At 43.3% G+C, this 19,058-nt stretch overlaps 1 protein-coding gene across 1 annotated transcript; it reads right to left on the reverse strand.

The window, feature by feature from the left end:
* Positions 1-2,201: 2,201 nt before the first annotated feature.
* HOXD1 (homeobox D1) lies at positions 2,202-5,030 on the reverse strand (the record flags this gene model as incomplete). The annotated part of the gene is made up of 2 exons (XM_082259974.1): positions 2,202-2,789; positions 4,502-5,030. The coding sequence occupies 2 exons, from the start codon at positions 5,028-5,030 to the stop codon at positions 2,461-2,463; spliced, it is 858 nt and encodes a 285-aa protein (XP_082116100.1). The 3' UTR covers positions 2,202-2,460.
* Between the last annotated feature and the right edge of the window lie 14,028 nt (positions 5,031-19,058).

The raw sequence follows: 19,058 nt of genomic DNA on the forward strand, positions 1-19,058 counted from the left end.
ATTTGTAATTCTCCTAGCCAAGGACCCGTTTGAAGTGGAATTCTCCTTTAATATGCAAAAAGTTTGAATCTACAGAACAACCAGGCTTACATATACTCTTGGTTTTCTTTTGGATTACAAAGTAGACAAGCTTGATGTTCCCACGATGGACTGTGAGTGACCTTTTCATCTTTCCACTAACTACACAGAAATCCCCCAACCCCTCCACCACCACCTTCACCCCAGCCCCCCCCCCCCCCCCAAAAAAAAAAAAAAATTAGCAGTTAAATACATTTTTTTATGCCTCTTATAGCCACACACTATATTGTACATTTCTTATGTGGTGTTGTTTAATATTATAAAAAAAATTCATGAAGTTAAATAGTTTTTTTACAGTTTTATTTTCTATTTAAAAATATATATACAGCAATTACATTAGAAACCAAGCCATGTGGCCAAATAATATCTGAGGTATCAAATACAATCTCACTGGGCATTTTAACTCACAGTGAAAAATAATTTTAAAGGCAATAGAATAGTGCAAATTTTAAATAATGTTAACAAAACATGTTGCATTACAATTTCATCTTTGGTTGAACACAGGGATGCCACCAAATTGGAGTAAGCCTGGCCATCCATGGAACAATTTTGAAACAGTTTTAGTTGAAATGTTGCAATAATGGTTGAAATGTGTAGAAAAGTATCACAAAATGACCAATACACTGACAGATATTGAAATTTTAAATAATGTTAGGCAAACATGTTGCATTACAATTCAATTTTTGGTTGAACACATGGATGCCACCAAACTGAAGGAAGCCTGGCCATCCATGGAACAATTTTGAAACAGTTTTAGAAGAAATGTGGCAATAATGGTTGAAATGTGTAGAAAATTATCACAAAATGACCAATAGACTGACAGATATTGAAATTTTTAAATAAAGTTAGGCAAACATGTTGCATTACAATTCCATTTTTGGTTGAACACATGGATGCCACCAAACTGAAGGAAACCTGGCCATCCATGGAACAATTTTGAAACAGTTTTTGAAGAAATGTTGCAATAATGGTTGAAATGTGTAGAAAATATCACAAAATGACCAATACACTGACAGATATTGAAATTTTTAAATAAGGTTAGGCAAACATGTTGCATTACAATTCCATTTTTGGTTGAGCACATGGATGCCATCAAACTGAAGGAAGCCTGGCCATCCATGGAACAATTTTGAAACAGTTTTAGAAGAAATGTGGCAATAATGGTTGAAATGTGTAGAAAATTATCACAAAATGACCAATAGACTGACAGATATTGAAATTTTTAAATAAAGTTAGGCAAACATGTTGCATTACAATTCCATTTTTGGTTGAACACATGGATGCCACCAAACTGAAGGAAACCTGGCCATCCATGGAACCATTTTGAAACAGTTTTTGAAGAAATGTTGCAATAATGGTTGAAATGTGTAGAAAATATCACAAAATGACCAATACACTGACAGATATTGAAATTTTTAAATAAGGTTAGGCAAACATGTTGCATTACAATTCCATTTTTGGTTGAGCACATGGATGCCATCAAACTGTAGTAAACTTGGCCATCCATGGAACCATTTTGAAACAGTTTCAAAGAAATGTTGAGATAACGATTGGATTGTGTATGAAGTTATCACAAAACGACCGATAAACTGTCAGATATTGAAATTTTTAAATAATGTTAGGCCAACATGTTGCATTACAATTCCATTTTGGTTGAACACATGGATGCCACCAAACTGAAGGAAGCCTGGCCATCCATGGAACAATTTTTGAAACAGTTTTAGAAGAAATGTTGCAATAACCGTTAGATTGTGTAGAAAATAATCAATAAACCGTCGGATTTTAAAATTATTTACTAACATAGATTTAAAAAAAAAAAAAAAAAAGAAATCTCCAGATGATTGGAAACGACAGATGTTTTTAACGCAATGAGAGTGTCCGCAGAGATGGGGGGGGGGGGGGGCTATAAAGTGGCTGTGCAAAATCAGCTACACCAATAAAACAAAAATAATTGGGATGTGAACTTTCTAGTACAAATAAAAAATGAATACATTGCGAACAACGATAGTTTCCATTTTTTTAATGTCATTAAGACTTTACAATCTTTTGAAAACGTCAAATCTTCATTATATTGAATGAAAAGAAAATGGCCATCCAAAGTGGTTGGGCATCAGTAGTTGCATAGTTGGGTGCATGCATGGCATGCCCCTTTAAGTAAACCTAATAGACCAACACAAAGAAACGTTTATAGAAGCTCCTAACCAGGATTCGTTGTGTTTCATGCGACTTTCCCTGAATACTGCAAAGAGAAGGCTATTTCTGGGTTATTTCCCCCTATATATGCAAAATGTTCATTCTCATTCAGCCACCCAGAAAAAAAGTACAATAGCATTGCATAGTGCAAAGGCAGCAGATGTCCTGAAGTCGGGACTGTAAGTGTCTCTAGGATGAGGGGATCTCATTGGATGGGGAAAGAGGCTCAGTTTTATGGGCTGCTTTCTGCTGAAAGTCCACAATGACAGCCCCTGGATTGGGGGGACTGGGCAGGGTCCCTTCCCTCTCCCTTTTCTTCTGCTTCATCCTTCTGTTCTGGAACCAGATCTTCACCTGAGTGTCATTCAACTGGAGGGAGTTGGCGATCTCCATGCGCCTGGCTCTGGTCAAGTACTTGTTAAAATGAAATTCTTTCTCCAGTTCTGTAAGTTGTTTGGTGGTGAAGTTTGTCCTCATTGTGCTGGGAGGATGGCTCATTCCATATTCAGAAGGTGAAGCTGCAAAGAGGATAAAAACTGTTACAATCTGCTACAAAAGAAGAATCACTAAACACAAATTGATACACAGATACCTTCAGCTTTATGTTTTAACAAAATCACAGTTCTTTGGCTACTTTTATATACACAGGAGGGTTTACCTAAACTGCCCATACACTACACAATGGGTGTTATTTATTAAACATTCCAGGGTTTATTGTCAAAGCTAAATTAAATAAGCTGAAGTTAGAAGCTGATTGGCTACCATGCACAGCTGCACCAGATTCTGAGTGCTCCAGTTTTAACAAATCTCCCCCAATCTGACTTTGTACAATATTAGTTACCAAAACTGGGGACTAGCCTAAACAATTGATTATATTTGTATCCAATCTGGCAAACATTGATGGCAGATCTAAAGAAGATTGTACAGTGTATGGTCATCCTAAACCTGGAGCATGGCAAACCTGCATGGCAAGCAATCAGCTTCTATCTTCAACTTGTTCAGTTAAGCTTTGTAAATGGAAGCTAGAAGCTGATTGCTTGCCATGCACAGCTGCTCCAATCTTTGTAAATTCCCTTTTAATAATATTTTACAATAAAGGTGTCTATTTATCAAGGTTCTCACCCAAGATTTGCCAGTTTTCCTATAAGTTTTCTAAAGAAAATGAGTGAATCTAGGGTAAAAACCTTGATAAATAGACACATTTGTTGTAAAATATTATTAAAGGGAATTTACTAAGACTGGGGCAGCTGTACATGGCAACCAATCAGCTTCTAGCTTCCATTTTTAAAGCTTAACTGAAAATAGAAGCTAGAAGCTGTTTGCTTGTCATGCACAGCTGCTCCCTTCTTAGTAAATTCCCTTTAGTACTAATTTACAATAAATGTGTCTATTTATCAAAGTTTTCACCCAAGATTCACCAATTTTCCCCAAAAAAACCCATAGAAAATGGGTGAAAACCTTAACAAATAGACACATTATTGTAAAATATTTTATAAAGAGAAATGTACTATGATTGGAGTAGCTGTGCATGGCAACCAATCAGCTTCTAGCTTCCATTTTTAAAGCTTAACTGAACAAGTTGAGCATAGAAGCTGACTGTTTGCCATGCACAGCTACTCCAATCTTAGTAAATTCCCTTTTTTAATATTTTACAATAAAAGTGTCTATTTATCAAGGTTCTCATCCACGATTTGCCAATTTTCCCATAAGTTTTCTAAAAAAAAAGAAAGAAAACGGTGAATCTAGGGTAAAATCTTGATAAATATACACGTTTGTTGTAAAATAATATTTAAATGGAATTTACTAAGACTGGGGCAGCTGTACATGGCAACCAATCAGCTTCTAGCTTCCATTTTTAAAGCTCAACTGAAAATAGAAGCTGATTGATTGCCAGTCCCATTAAGCTAGAAGCTGATTGAAATAGTCCCATTTTTAAAGCTTAACTGAACAAGTTGAGCCTAGAAGCTGACTGCTTGCCATGCACAGCTGCTCCAATCTTAGTAAATTCCCTTTTTTAATATTTTACAACAATTGTGTCTATTTATCAAAGTTTTCACCAAAGATTCACCAATTGTCCCATCAGATTTCCATAAAAAAATGGGACAAATAATAAATCCAAACGAAAATGTACAGTTTGCTCACCCATTTCGTACATTTTAATAAAAATTAGTTAATTGGCATTACAAATATAGACGTAATTCCCTAAATGTAGGAGTTTCTTTGTACTTACTTTTCTTAGGAGCATTCCGCTTAACTTTCATCCAATCAAAAGTGTTGTGTGTGCTGTGTGTCTCGGAGACTGGGGAGTTGGGTTTGGGGTAGGATCCAGGAGAAGGGGAGAAGTTTTGGAAGTTTCCAGGGTGGAGGTCTAGCTGTTCCTTCCGTGGCCCCCCCTGAGTGTCCTCCCCAAAGCTCTTATAGGAGAGTTGCCCGTTGAGAAAGTACGGTCCGTTCCCTGGGAAGACGGGGCCGGTGTATTGGATGTGGCCCCCAGAGTCCTCCATAGATCCATAGGAAAAGTCGTAGTCCGGGCTGACTGATAGGTAATTGTAATCAGCAGGTGCGCTCGGTTCATAAGGGACGTCCAGGCTGCACGGAGCATACAGTGCTGAGGACTGATGGACAGCGATCGGTAGGCTGCCCGCATAGTGAGTGTCCACCCCATTCCCGGGATAGGGCTGCAGGGACCCCTCTCTGCAGAATTTGGGTGAGAAGGCTACAACATCCCCACACGGTGAGTACTCCAGGTAAGTATTCATTTCCCGGCGGAGTCCTGGCTGGATCTTCAGACTGGGACCTCCCCGGCCACTCCGAGCTTCACCTGATTTTCTCTTGTGGATTTCTTTCATTCCTGAGCTGGTAAATATTGCCCGGTGCACAGAGGGTTGGTCACATGCTAACAAGCAGCCAATCAGGAGGCGAGCCTGGCTGGGACTCCAGGTGGAGCTCACAGTTGGTGGGACAGTCAGCGGACTTTTAAAAACTTTGATGAATGGGAAGCGCCCAGATGAGTGGACTTCTCTCCCAGATTGTACGACTCACAAATACAGTGATCCCTACCTCAGATCCCTACCAGGAGAAACCAATCCTGATCTGTACAGTGCAAGTAGATCCACAAGATTATTTTTGATCGATCTTCTAAATATCAAATATCCATCTGCTACCCTAAAATTAAACCGAAAGCCCTCTCTAACCATCAAACCTGGGGATCCTCTCCACCAACAGATTTCTAGGTTTCCCAATGAGCCTTCTAGCACAGTCTACGCCCCAGCTCCTCAATTAAGTCTCCCCTTAAATCTTCCCAGAGTCAGGGTTTATGTTCATCAATTCTTTAGTTCCCCTCTTATCTCCAGATTTTCAGCACATCTTTAAATCACTCCTCAGATCCCCAACTCCTCTCTACTCATCGGATCTCTAAATGATCTTTACTCCTCAGATATCCAACTCCTCTCTACTCGTCGGATCTGTAAATCAACTCTACTCCTCAGATACCCAACTCCTCTCTACTGATCAGATCTCTTAATCATCTCTACTCCTCAGATTCCCCAACTCCTCTAATCGGATCTCTAAATCATCTCTACTCCTCAGATTACCAACCCCTTTCTTCTCATCGGATCTCTAAATCATCTCTGCTCCTCAAGATCCCCAACTCCTCTCTACTCATCTGATTTCTAAATCATCCCCACTCCTCAGATCCCCAACTCCTCTCTGTTCATCGGATCTCTAAATTATCTTTACTCCTCAGATACCCAACTCCTCTCTATTCATCAGATCCCCAACTCCTCTCATAATCTCTGCTCCTCAGATTACCAACCCCTTTCTTCTCATCGGATCTCTAAATCATCTCTGCTCCTCAGATCCCCAACCCCTCTCTTCTCATCGGATCTCTAAATTATCTTTACTCCTCAGATACCCAACTCCTCTCTATTCATCAGATCCCCAACTCCTCTCATAATCTCTGCTCCTCAGATTACCAACCCCTTTCTTCTCATCGGATCTCTAAATCATCTTTGCTCATCAGATCCCCAACCTCTCTCTGCTCCTAAGATCCCCAACTCCTCTCTATTTATTGAATCTCCACATTATCTCTACTCCTGAGATCCTCAATTCCTCTCTTCTAATCAGAACTCTAAATAATTTCTACTCTTCAGATCCCCAACTCCTCTCTGTTCAACGAACCTCTAAATAATCTTTAATCCACAGACCCCCTCTACTTATCTGTTCTCCAACTTCTCTCTACTAATTAGTTCTCCAACTTCTCTCTACTAATTAGTTCTCCAAGTCATCAGATTTCCAACTCTTCCATACTCTGATCTCCATTTTCCCACTAAACATTTCCAGCTCTCCTCTTGTCATCAGATCACCAGCAAACCTCTTGTCAGCTGATCACCACCCCCCCCCCCCCATTTTAACATCTCCAGATCAACTCTGCTCAAAAAATAAGTTAATCTTCTCTTTACTACAACATTTCTAACTCCTGACTAATCAGATGTCTATCTCCTCCCACTTACCTCCAACTACCCTCTTGTCATTAGATCTTCAGCTCTCTTACACTAATCAGATGTCCATCCCCTCCCTCAAATTCCTAAGATCACTAGCTTCCCTCTACCCCTTTGATCCCCAGCTCCTCTTCAGTCATCAGATGTCCATCCTCCCCAATTCCTAAGTTTTCCAGCTTCTCCCTACCCCTATTGACCCCCAGCTCCTCTCCATGCAACAAATGCCCATCTCCCCAAATTCCTTGGATCTCCAGCTTTTCTCTATCCTTAGTACCCCCACCACCTCTCCATTTATTAGATGTCCATCTCCCCTAATTTATTCGATTTCCAGGTTCCCTCTACCCCCAAGACCCCCATCATCTTTCCATTTATCAGATGTCCAACACCCCCAATTCTTCAGATCCCCAGCTTCCCTCTACCCCTAAGACCCCTGTCTTCTCTTTATGTATCAGAAGTCCATCTCTCCCAGTTCCTCAAGTTTCCAGCTTCCCTCTAGCCCTAGCCCCCCACCATCTATAAATTTATCAGATGTCAATCTCCCCTCCAATTCCTCACATCTCCAGCTTCCTTTTACCCCTAAGAAGCCCATTATCTCTCCATTTATCAGATGTCCATCTCCCCCAGTTCCTTAAGTTTCCAGCTTTCTTCTTGCCCTAGGATCCCCAGCTCCTCTCCATGCAACAGATGTACATCTTCCCCCAAGTCATCAGATCTCCAGCTTCCCTCTATCTCTAAGACCCCCATCATCTCTTCATTCATCAGATGTATTGTCCATCTCCCCCCAATTCTTCAAGATTCCAGCTTCCTTCTATCCCTAGGAACCCCAGCTCGTCTCCATGCAACAGATGTCCATCTTCCCCCAATTCCTCAAATCTCCAGCTTTCATCAAGCCTTAGGATCCCCAGCATCTCTCCACTCCCTAACTCTCCAGCTTCCATCTACTCCTAAGAACCCCAGCTATTCTCCACTCATCAAATATCCATCTCCCCCTATTTCCCATGTTTTCCATCTTCCCCCTTCTCCTTAGATCTCCAGCTCCTCTCCATCCCCCAAATCTGCAGCTGCTCCCCACTTCTTAGATCCACAGCTCCTCTCCATTCCTTAGATCTCCAGCTCCTTTCCACTCCTTAGATCTTCAGCTCCTCTCTACTCCTAAGAACCCCAGCTCCTCTCCACTCCTTAGATCTCCAGCTCCTCTCCACTCCTAAGTATCCCAGCTCCTCTCCACTCCAAAGCACCCCAGCTCCTCTCGACTCCTAAGAACCCCAGCTCCTTTCCACTCCTTGGATCTCCAACTCCTCTCCACTCCTAAGTACCCCAGCTCCTCTCCACTCCTTGGATCTCCAGCTCCTCTCCACTCCTAAGAACCCCAGCTCCTCTCCACTCCTTGGATCTCCATGCTTCTCTCCACCCCTTGGATCTCCAGCTCCTCTCCACTTCTAAGTACCCCAGCTCCTCTCCACTCCTTGGATCTCCATGCTTCTCTCCACCCCTTGGATCTCCAGCTCCTCTCCACTTCTAAGTACCCCAGCTCCTCTCCACTCCTTGGATCTCCATGCTTCTCTCCACCCATTGGATCTCCAGCTCCTCTCCACTCCAAAGCACCCCAGCTCCTCTCCACTCCTTGGATCTCCATGCTTCTCTCCACCCCTCATATCTCCAAATTCTCTCCACTTTTTAAATCTTCAGCTACAGCAGATGCCCAGATCTGGTCTTCCTCCATCCTCCTCCATAGTATCTCCTCCAGCCCCGAGATGTGAAATGCTTGTGCCGTTTTGCTGACACATCTGCCAGTGATGATAAGAGCAGATAAAGCTGCTTCTATGGAGAGTTTCACTCTGCAGATCAATATCTTTAAAACTTCTATGAAAGATGTTTGCCGGTCGATTGGTTTCACCGCCTCCCAAATGTACCCTGCGCTGTACATTATTAATTATATTTAATTACTCACAACCGGCGCATCTGTAACAAGGATGTGTCATCAGCACACAATTGTATAGAATGCTAGTGTGTGCTTTGTGTATAAAGAAAGGTTCACCACCGTGCTCCGACAACTCTGAGAATTACCCATAAAATAAAATGATGGGCATGACGGCTAAACGATGTTCCTCCAGCCATCTCCTTGCTTACCACTGACTGCAGCTAATGGATGTGGTCAAAGTGCTGCTCCCTCCAATCCAGGGATCAGGATAGTAATGGCTCCAGTGATATCCCCTGATAATTCTGAAATTCACAGGACTCTGAAATCTCTGAATATCTTACTCAGCTGGCTGAGGCTTTTTACAGAACAATAAAACAATTTGATTACAATGCACCTGAGACAAGGACTTCCCTTATGTCCTCATAGCCATTGCCTGACCTGCCATTAAATCACTGGAATGCTACAGGAGGTATATCTTCCTGTGCTCCTTTCAGCACAAGCTCTGTCCTATTTCTTCTCTATCCAGGACAACCACTAGTAATAAAATACACTCCTATTACAGACAGAATTTGAAGATGATTCAGTGACCACACACCTTACAATCTCATTGTGCAATCAGTTTTATTGAGGCCTCAGACATAACAATCTGATTAAACAATTCATCACAGAATTGGACAACATGATCAAATCTATGAACTATCGAAAATACGCATAATGGGGGAATTCAAAATAGTATTGCGGATACTCTTTAGAATTGCCTTGAACCTATATACTGAAATTGTCGTGTTTGCGATGTACTTTTCGGATTAGGTATATCAGTCTGTCTTAAAGCGGTTATATACCCCGCTTGTTATTTCTAGGAGATATTCACCCTGCATGCAGCTGCTGACGTCAGTGACGCATGCGCTCTGAAGGTCCGGCATATCTGCCAGAACTTCAGAGCGTCTTATCAGAACCGAGGGCTGACATCATCACTGCCCCGGCCACTCACAGCGCCACAGCCTGCGAACCCAGAGAAAATGCCGGAAGTACATGTCAGCCCCATCAGCAGTGACCAGGCGCTGCTGTGCGGGCTTTGTGCTAAGGTAAGTATTTCAAAAGGTGCTTGTATGCGATGCATACTAGCACATTACGCCATTGTCTTGAAGGTTTTTTTTTTTTTAGGGTTTACAACTGCTTTAACTGTATACGCGATCAGAAAAACGTATGAAAAATACCGCTTTCAAAGCGATCATGCGATATTCTGATGGTTAGTACACAGCTTTTGAGAGCCGATCAAGGCAGTTCATCGATATTATTCAAAGGGACAAACACAAAAATTTTTCTTGTTCAATACCAGATCGTAAATTTTTTGTTTTTACAGTACAGTTGTTGTCCGAAAATACAATAAAATGTATTACATCACTTCCAATTTTTTATTCTGTCGTACGATAATTGTCGTAACTTTAGTAGCCTCTTTTAATTTCGATATGAAATTAGCATGCAAAAAAAAATGGGTGATTATCACTCCCGCTGCGCTATTGTATTTTGACAGCAGGAAAACTTCCCCACTATTTGAATATAATGATCAGCACTGCCGACATTAGCCAGCAGTGCTGATAGTGTGGACATTTTCCAACAGGCTGGTTGTACAGAAGTAGACTGATAGATCAACGTCTGTACAATTAGCCTGCCCATACAAGGATTGAATTTTAATCCATGTATGGCCAGCTTTAGAAATTGGCACTGCATCCTCAATGCTGCTCAGTATTACTGAGCTCCCTCCCCAGCCAATGGCGCAAGGCTGAGTAGTTTTGTAGAGCCCCTCCGAGACCAGTTTCCCATCTATTCTAGGACAATATCCCCCCCGACAATATCCCCCCTGGACAATATCCCCCCGGACAATATCCCCCGGGCAATATCACCCCGGACAATATCCCCCCTGGACAACATCCCCCCGGACAATATCCCCCCCCCCCCGGGACAACATCCCCCCGGACAATATCCTCCCTGGACAATATCCCCCTAGACAATATCCCCCCTCTAACCCTAACCCTAACTCTAACCCTCTAACCCTAACCTTAACCCTATGTCCCGGGGGATATTGCCTGGGGGATGTTGTCCCGGGGGGGATATTATCCGGGGGGATGTTGTCCCGGGGGGATTATGTCCAGGGGGATGTTTTCCGGGGGGATATTGTCCGGGGGATATTGTCCGGGGGGATATTGTCCGGGGGGATATTGTCCTGATACCTTTCCCATCAGGTCTGGCTTGCCTTTGATTGACAGTGCATAGATGTTCGCAGGGATGGAGTTGGGTGAATAAAGCCTAATGGGGAACTTCAAAGCCGGCCATAGATGGAGTGATTTTCTTTCCTCGGATCGCAGGAAAGAAAATCACTCGATTTCCCTATCAACGCTGTGTTTTCCCAGCAGGGGAACCGTCACAGCCGGGGGAAAACCATAATTACTGCTAGTGGCTACAATAGTCGGTAGCAATAATCACATGTAAAATCCGATAGGCTGGTTGCACCCAAGTTAATAGATGGATCAACTTGGGTACATTTAGCCTGCCCATACATGGTTTAAATCTTGGCCAGTCCCTACTGATCCGGCCAAGATTTGAACCGTCTACGGCCGGCTTTGGACTAGTCCCCCATTAGGTCTGCCTCCTGTGTGATTTGTCATTGGCCAAATATGGGCACTGCCATATCTGAGTGATGACGCCAACCAGGATCCTGCCCCTTAGGTTATATTCAGCTTTCAGCCGAGGAATCTACTGGCATGGTTGCATCCTTGCAGCCACTAGCCTTGTGCAGGAAGTTGTCACATTCATGGTAGCTTATCATCACAAAATGCCCAACTCTCTCTGTATGTGATCGATTGGATCTGAGGAAAATTGATCAATGTTATCAAAATTATTCTGATTGGTAAGGACAAAAAAATCCCATTGCAGGAATGTAGATCAATATGATAGAAGTATCTCATATTTCAATCATATTTTTTTCTCCTGGACAGTAAACAATAGTATCGAATATTGTTCTGTGTATGGCCACCTTTGGATCTACCTACAGCAATTTAGGGGATTGGTTTGCCTGGGTGGATGGAAATTGAATGATTTTTTTTTTTTGGAGCCCTCAAACAGTTTTTGAAAATCTGACATTGTAATCTAAGTAAGGTTTATGAGAAAAGGGAATGACCTCCGAGATTACCTGCCTTAGGTGATTCTTAAATGGGTTGTATTGCTTTTATATATTAGGTCAAAGCCATTAGTGTCTGTTATCATCCAGATTAATAGTTTGAGGCATAGATCATGAGCTCATGAGCCTCCTACAGATGTAACATCTTACAGTGAGCCATGGTTGAACTGGCCACAGACAGTAGTGGTCTATCAGATGTAGTTTAGGAACCGTGGGGGGGAGGGAAGGGGAGCAGTAGAGATCAAACAAGGTATTTTTTTCTGTCCAATCATCTTGTTCTTCTGAGAATGCTCATTTGGATATGTTGTACACTGCCCAAAGACATTGGATTATCCCTAAATCCAGCCAAAAAAGGCCAAATCCAGAGACTGTCATCTGTCTATCAACACCTTTAGGCTCTATTCACACTTGTGCGACTTGTCATGCGACTTTGGATACTAAATTTGAATGACAAGTTGCACCCCGTGTTTTTCAATGCCAACCGTTCAAATATGTGCAATTTAAAGTCGCAGTGACTTTAGTTACATAGTTACATAGTAGGTGAGGTTGAATAAAGACAATAGTCCATCCAGTTCAACCCGTGTAGGTGTGTGTGGCCGTAATCATCTCACATACCCCTGAATGTTCCTATCCTTGAGATGTACGTCTAAGAGTCTTTTGAAAGCCACCATACTTCCCGCAGAAACCACCTCTTGTGGTAGAGAATTCCACAATCTTGTAGCTCTAACAGTAAACAACCCCCCGCGTTGCCTGAGGTTAAAACACTTCTCCTCTAATTGCAATGTATGCCCTTGAGTCCTCATACACTCCCTAAGACTGAAAAGCTTTTTTTCTATGCCGAGATCACCATTGAGATATTTATAAATTGCTATCATGTCCCCTCTCAGGCGTCTCTTCTCAAGGGAGAATAAATCAAGCGATTGCAGACGCTCCTCATAATTAAGGTCCTCCAATCCCCTAATCAGTTTAGTTGCCCTTCTCTGGATCCTCTCCAGCTCCAACACATCCCTCCTGAGGACTGGCGACCAGAACTAGACAGAATACTCCAGATGTGCTCGGACCAGACTTTTATAAAGTGGAAGGATTATAGTCTTATCTCTGGAATACATCCCTTTCTTTATGCATGCTAATATTCTGCTGGCTTTGGCAGCTGCCGCTTGACATTGCATGCTATTGCCTAGTCTATCATCTACCAAGACTCCCAGATCTTTCTCCATTTTTGATTCCCCCAAGGGTCCCCCCCTAACGTGTATTGTGCTTTTATGTTTTTAGTCCCCAAGTGCAAAACCTTACACTTCTCCACATTAAACCTCATTTGCCATGTCGTAGCCCACTCCGTTATTTTGTCCAGGTCATTCTGTAGGATATCTGCTTCATGCTGTGCAGTTATTGCCCTGCCCAATTTTGTGTCATCTGCAAAAACTGATATAGAACTACTGATCCCGTCCTCAATGCTGTTTATGAATAAATTGAACAAGGTTGGTCCCAGGACTGAGCCTTGGGGGACCCCGCTTACCACCTCAGACCAGTCTGAGTATGCGCTGTTTATTACCACCCTTTGGACACGCCCTTTTAGCAAATTCCGTATCCAAGAGCAAACCCTGCGGTTGATACCTGCAGACCTTATTTTATAAATTAGGCGCTTGTGGGGAGCTGTATCAAACGCGTTGGCGAAATCCAGGTACACCACATCCGCTGGTCTGCCCCTATCTAGCTCACAGCTCACCTCCTCGTACAATGTTAAGAGATTGGTTTGACAAGAACGCCCATTTGTAAACCCGTGCTGATTACTGCTGAAGATGTTGTTGTCTTTAGCAAACTCTTCGATATAGTCCCTAATCATCCCCTCCAGAAGTTTACATACTGTCGATGTCAGACTGACAGGCCTATAATTTCCCGGGACATGCCTAAGCCCTCTTTTGAATATCGGTATCCCGTTAGCTTTCCTCCAATCCCCTGGTACATTTCCTGTCATAATACTGTCAGCAAAGATCGGGAACAGTGGTCTACATATAACCTTACTGAGTTCTTTGAGTACTCTCGGATGTACGCCATCCGGGCCTAGTGATTTGTTTGTGTTAATTTTATCCAGCCTTTCCCTGATACTACTGACCATACAGTCATGGTCAGTGTACCCCTCCTTCTCCTGAGTAAAGACTGATGAGAAAAAGGCGTTCAGCACGGTTGCCTTTTCAGTGTCCTCTGTAACCATCCATAAAAATGTTCCTGCACTACTTTGGTCTGACTTTCATGTGACTTGAGTGCCATGGACTGCAATGTAAACCCTCAAAATTTGCATAAAAGTAACACCTGAATGTTATACATGCAACAGCTGTGCAACAATTGTCCATTATCTGTGGTCAAAGCCAAAGTCCCATACAAGTTGCACCCATCCAAAATTGCAGTAAAGTTGCACCAAAGTTGCACTCTTTGGAGTCATACAAGTGTGAATTGAGCCTTAGGGCCAGTGTCAACAGACTTTGGGCCACAAATGCCATGTACTTTTGACAGTTTAAGACACTTGTGAAATCATTTAAAATTCCTTGCCAAGTTCATTGGACCTGCAGTTCTCCACCTTCTATATTGCATTATACCTGATTCAAGCTGCCTTTGCATTCCCACAGACTTGTAAGGACTTGTTTATATTAGCATTGCCCTCAAAAAACAAGATCTGTGGCGGATCCTCTTTTCAGAAGGTGTTTGACAGGCAGTGAGGTGGCATTATGTTGCCTCTTCACCGCCTGTTTTAAAGTGATTATAAATTTCCATTTTTTTTTTTTATAAATAACAAACATGTTTCTTACCTGCTCTGTGCAGATGGTTTTGCTCAGAGTGGCACGGATCCATCTCTTCTTGAGTCATTCTTCAGGCCCCTCTCTCCTGTTGAGTGCCCCCAGAGCAAGCAGCTTGCTATAGGGCACCCGAGCCGAGTCACAGCTCCCTGTGTCCATTCAGACATGGAGCCGTGACCCAGCCCCACCCCCTCTCTCTCCTGATTGTCTGACTGATTTTGATTGACAGCAGCATGAGCTAATCGTGCCAGGCTGCTGTCTCAGTCTATGAGGAGGGGAGTCCCGAGCAGCTGAGACTTTCCTGCAACTTCACTGGATAAAGGGGCTTAGGTAAGTATAAGAGGGGCTGAGGGGGGGGGGGGCTGCTGTAAACAGAAGTTTTTTTTTGTATCATAATACATAGAATGCATTAAGATAAAAAACCTTCTGCCTTTACAATCCCTTTAACCCCTAAAAGCGCACAACACCACATTGCACACGCTTGTGAGGCTGTTGCTGTGCAGGTCCATTTCCTTAAATGGGTCATGTTCAGTGGTGCTGCCGGTAATGAAAAGGTTAATTTTTGCTGCACTGCAATTCAAAGCATTGTGGCCATGGCACATGCAATCCCCTAGGAATGTAAAAAAAAGTAAAAACCAAAGGAAATAGTTTTTGACAAGTCCTTAATTAAAAAGAAAAAAAAAAATAGTGTCTCTCGATGTAAATCCATCGTCGATCATGACGCACGTTGGACCCAAAAAATAAAAAACACTTTGCCTCCTAAGAGGTTACCCTCCATATGCCCGATCTTCGACTTTGACAGTTCTTTTATAGGCAAGGAGTGGGGCTACCCGGCTACGTCACACGGTGGCACCGCCCCTTCTGAGGTCACATGGCCCAGGTGGCCCCGCCCCTTGCCTATAAAAGAACTGTCAGAGCTGAAGATCGGGCATACGCCGGGTAGCCTCTTAGGAAGCGTAGCGTTTTTTGCAATTTTTCTATTGTTCGGGTCAGCAGGCATCGCGATTGACAATGGATTTACATCAAGGGACACTATTTTTTTTCTTTTTATTAAAGGACTTGTCAAAAACTGATCCTGTGGTTTTGACTTTTTTTTTTCACTTTTTCAGTGAATGGGTATGGGTACGATGTACCCGATACCCATTTACATGGGGGGGCAGGATCTTGGGGCCCCCTTGTTTAAAGGGGGCTTCCAGATTCTGATAAGCCCCCTACCCACAGACCCCCACAACCACAGCCCAGGGTTGTTGAGAAGAGGCCCTTGTCCTTATCAACATGGGGACAAGTTGCTTTGGGGTCCGCGGAGCAAAGCCCCCCACCCATGTTGAAGGCATGTGGCCTGGTATGGTTCAGGAGGGGGGGGAGCGCTCGCTCATCTCCCCCACCCCCTTTCCTGACCTGCAAGGCTGCATGCTCGGATAAGGCTCTGGTATGGATTTTGGGGGGAATCCCACACTGTTTTTTTTATATTTTGGCATGGGGTTCCCCTTAAAATCCACACCAGATCCAAAAGGCCTGGTATGGACTGGGGGGGGGGGGACCCTACGACGGTTTTTTCATTTTTTTATATCTGTGTTGCCGGGAGCTGACAATACATTACAGCCGCGAGCAAGTTTTAATGACATTTTTTCCTTTAGAAATTTCAGTATTGCTGCAACAGGCTTCATACATTGTACAGATGCGCCACTTTACAGGCACATTAAGGAAACCTCCAAGGCACGATAAGTAAAATAAATTTTTCATTTTTATTGTTTCACTTTAAGCTTAAAGCGGTTGTAAACCCTAAAAAAAAAAAAAAAAAAAAAACCTGCAAGACAAAGGCATAATGAGCTAGTATGCATCGCATACTAGCCCATTATGTGTAACTTACCTTAGAATGAAGCCCCGACACGGACCCCCGGACATCGCTGCGGGCGCTGCCATGATCCCTCGCCGTCTCTTCCGGGTTCGGCGGTGATTGGCCGAAAGAGACGGCTCTGGCGCGATGATTGGCCGGAGCCACAATGACGTCACTCCCGCGCATGATTTTCCGGCAAGCTCCCGGCAAACAAAATTGAAGGTCCCCCCCGGACCTTCAGAGCGCATGCGCCGCTCGCGCGAGCGGCTGCATGCACTGCAAATATCTCCTAAACCATGCCGGTTTAGGAGATATTATTTGTACCTACAGGTAAGCCTTATTATAGGCTTACCTGTAGGTAAAAGTGTCAAAAAGCGGGATACTACCGCTTTAATTAAAATCACAGCTCCTTAAAAAATTATTGTTTTAAAAAAAAATTTTGCATTGTTAAATGTCCCCCAGGGCATTATCCGGGTCCTATTCACTTTTTATAGCAATAATTTGCATATAAGCCTTTAAAATGAGGAATTTTGATTTTTTATGTTCGTATCCCATAGGCTTTAATAGAGTTCGCTAGAATTTTTTCCCTGTTTGAGATATTCTGGTGCGAACCGGACAGGGGGGCGTTCGGCCCATCCCTACCGTTGGCTGCATTTGATTGGATGTCACTGTTTGACCAACAATTTTCCACCTGGCTCCTTCATCCAAAGTCATTTGAAATATCAACTTTTTTTTAAGCCATGTACAAGTATGTGGTAGGAAGAGGTTAGAGGAAGAGAGCAGTAGGCAGAAAGGGGTCTGCTTTAGGTAACTTGCCATAAGAGGAACATGGGATATATCCCCTTCTTAAACTGTTGGATTAGTTATATGTGTTCCAGTGATCCAGTTTATGTACAGTTTATACAGAATGTATAATACCTAATCATGTAGAGGGAAAGTAATTGGGTTTTCACTCTACATGATTGGATGATTGAAATGGACAATGCTTTACTTTATTCAATAAGTCAGGCATACTCAACCTGTGACTCGCCGGCCAAATGTGGCTAGCAGAGCCATCTGATGTGGCCCTCAACCTCAAACCTATGGCAAACAGCACAGCCTTCTTCGGGTGCATGCTGCTCAACTGAAAGAGCATAGTGGCTAAGTGGTTAGCACTTCTGCCTAGCAGTACTAGGGTTGTTGGCTCCATACTCTCATCACATGAGGCCGGGCATTGCCGAGCACCAGGAGGAACCCAGGACCAACTGCACTAGTGTAGGGTCTGACAATGGATCCAAGGATTTCATCCTGATACCTAATGACAGTCAGGGTGCCATTGACCAGCCTGTAGAGGTCTGTGCATCCCTCCATGGATATACCTCCCCAAACCATCACTGACCCACCACCAAACGGGTCATGCTGAGCAATGCTACAGGCAGCATAACTTTCTCCATGGCTTCTCCAGACCCTTCACGTCTGTCACATGTGCTCAGGGTGAACCTGCTCTCATCTGCGAAAAGCACAAGGCGCCAGTGACGGACCTGCTAATTCTGGTGTACAATGGCAAATGCCATTCAAGCTCTACGGTGCCGGGCATTGAGCACAGGGCCCATTAGAGGACGTCAGGCCCTCAGTCCACCCTTATGAAGTCTGTTTCTGATTGCTTGGTCAGAGACATTCACACCAGTGGCCTGCTGAAAGTCATTTTGTAGGCCTCTGGCAGTGCTCATCCTGTTCCTCCCTGCACAAAGGAGCAGATACCGGTCCTGCTGATGGGTTAAGGACTTTCTACGGCCCTGTCCAGCTCTCCTACAGTAACTGCCTGTTTCCTGGAATCTCCTCCATGTTCTAGAGACTGTCCTGGGAGACACAGCAAACCTTCTGGAAATGGCACATATTGATGTGCCATCCTGGAGGAGTTGGACTGCCTGTGCAAACCTCTATAGGGTCCAGGTATCGCCTCATGCTACCAGTAGTGACACTGACCCTAACCAAATGCAAAACTAGTTAAAAACAGTCAGAAAAGATGAGTATGGAAAAAAATGTCAGTGGCTTCCACCGGTAAAACCATTCCTGTTTTGAAGGTTGCCTTATTGTTGCCCATCTAGTGTACCTGTTGTTAATTTCATTAACACGAAAGCAGCTGAAACTGATTAACAATGCCCTCTACTACTTAACTGACCAGATCAATATTCAAGGAGTTTCGGTTCGGAGATTTTTTGGCTGGTCACACTTGAGCGGGAGTGGAATTCATGGTGATCTGGTTAATGAAAAATCTGATTGTGATTAAACAGGTGGTAAACATCCGACAGGGACTGGCTTCATGGAAAATGATAATCTTGATAGTTGTTTATAATCTTCATTTTGCTATTCAAAATAGAAAATTCTAAATTCTGAACCATTCGGAACCATTTCATTTCACAATGACCCTCGACTGGTTATCAAATCACTTGTGGCCCGCACGCTTCAAAAGGTTGAGCACTCCTGTGCTAAATCAACCACAGGTTATGTCATACTTTACCTTGCAGTGAGTTATAGGAGGAGAGAGCATGAAGACCCCAACAATGATGCTTTTGTTTTA

The sequence above is a fragment of the Pelophylax lessonae genome (assembly GCF_965119305.1).
Source record: "Pelophylax lessonae genome assembly, chromosome: 6".
Taxonomy (NCBI): Eukaryota; Metazoa; Chordata; class Amphibia; order Anura; family Ranidae; genus Pelophylax; species Pelophylax lessonae.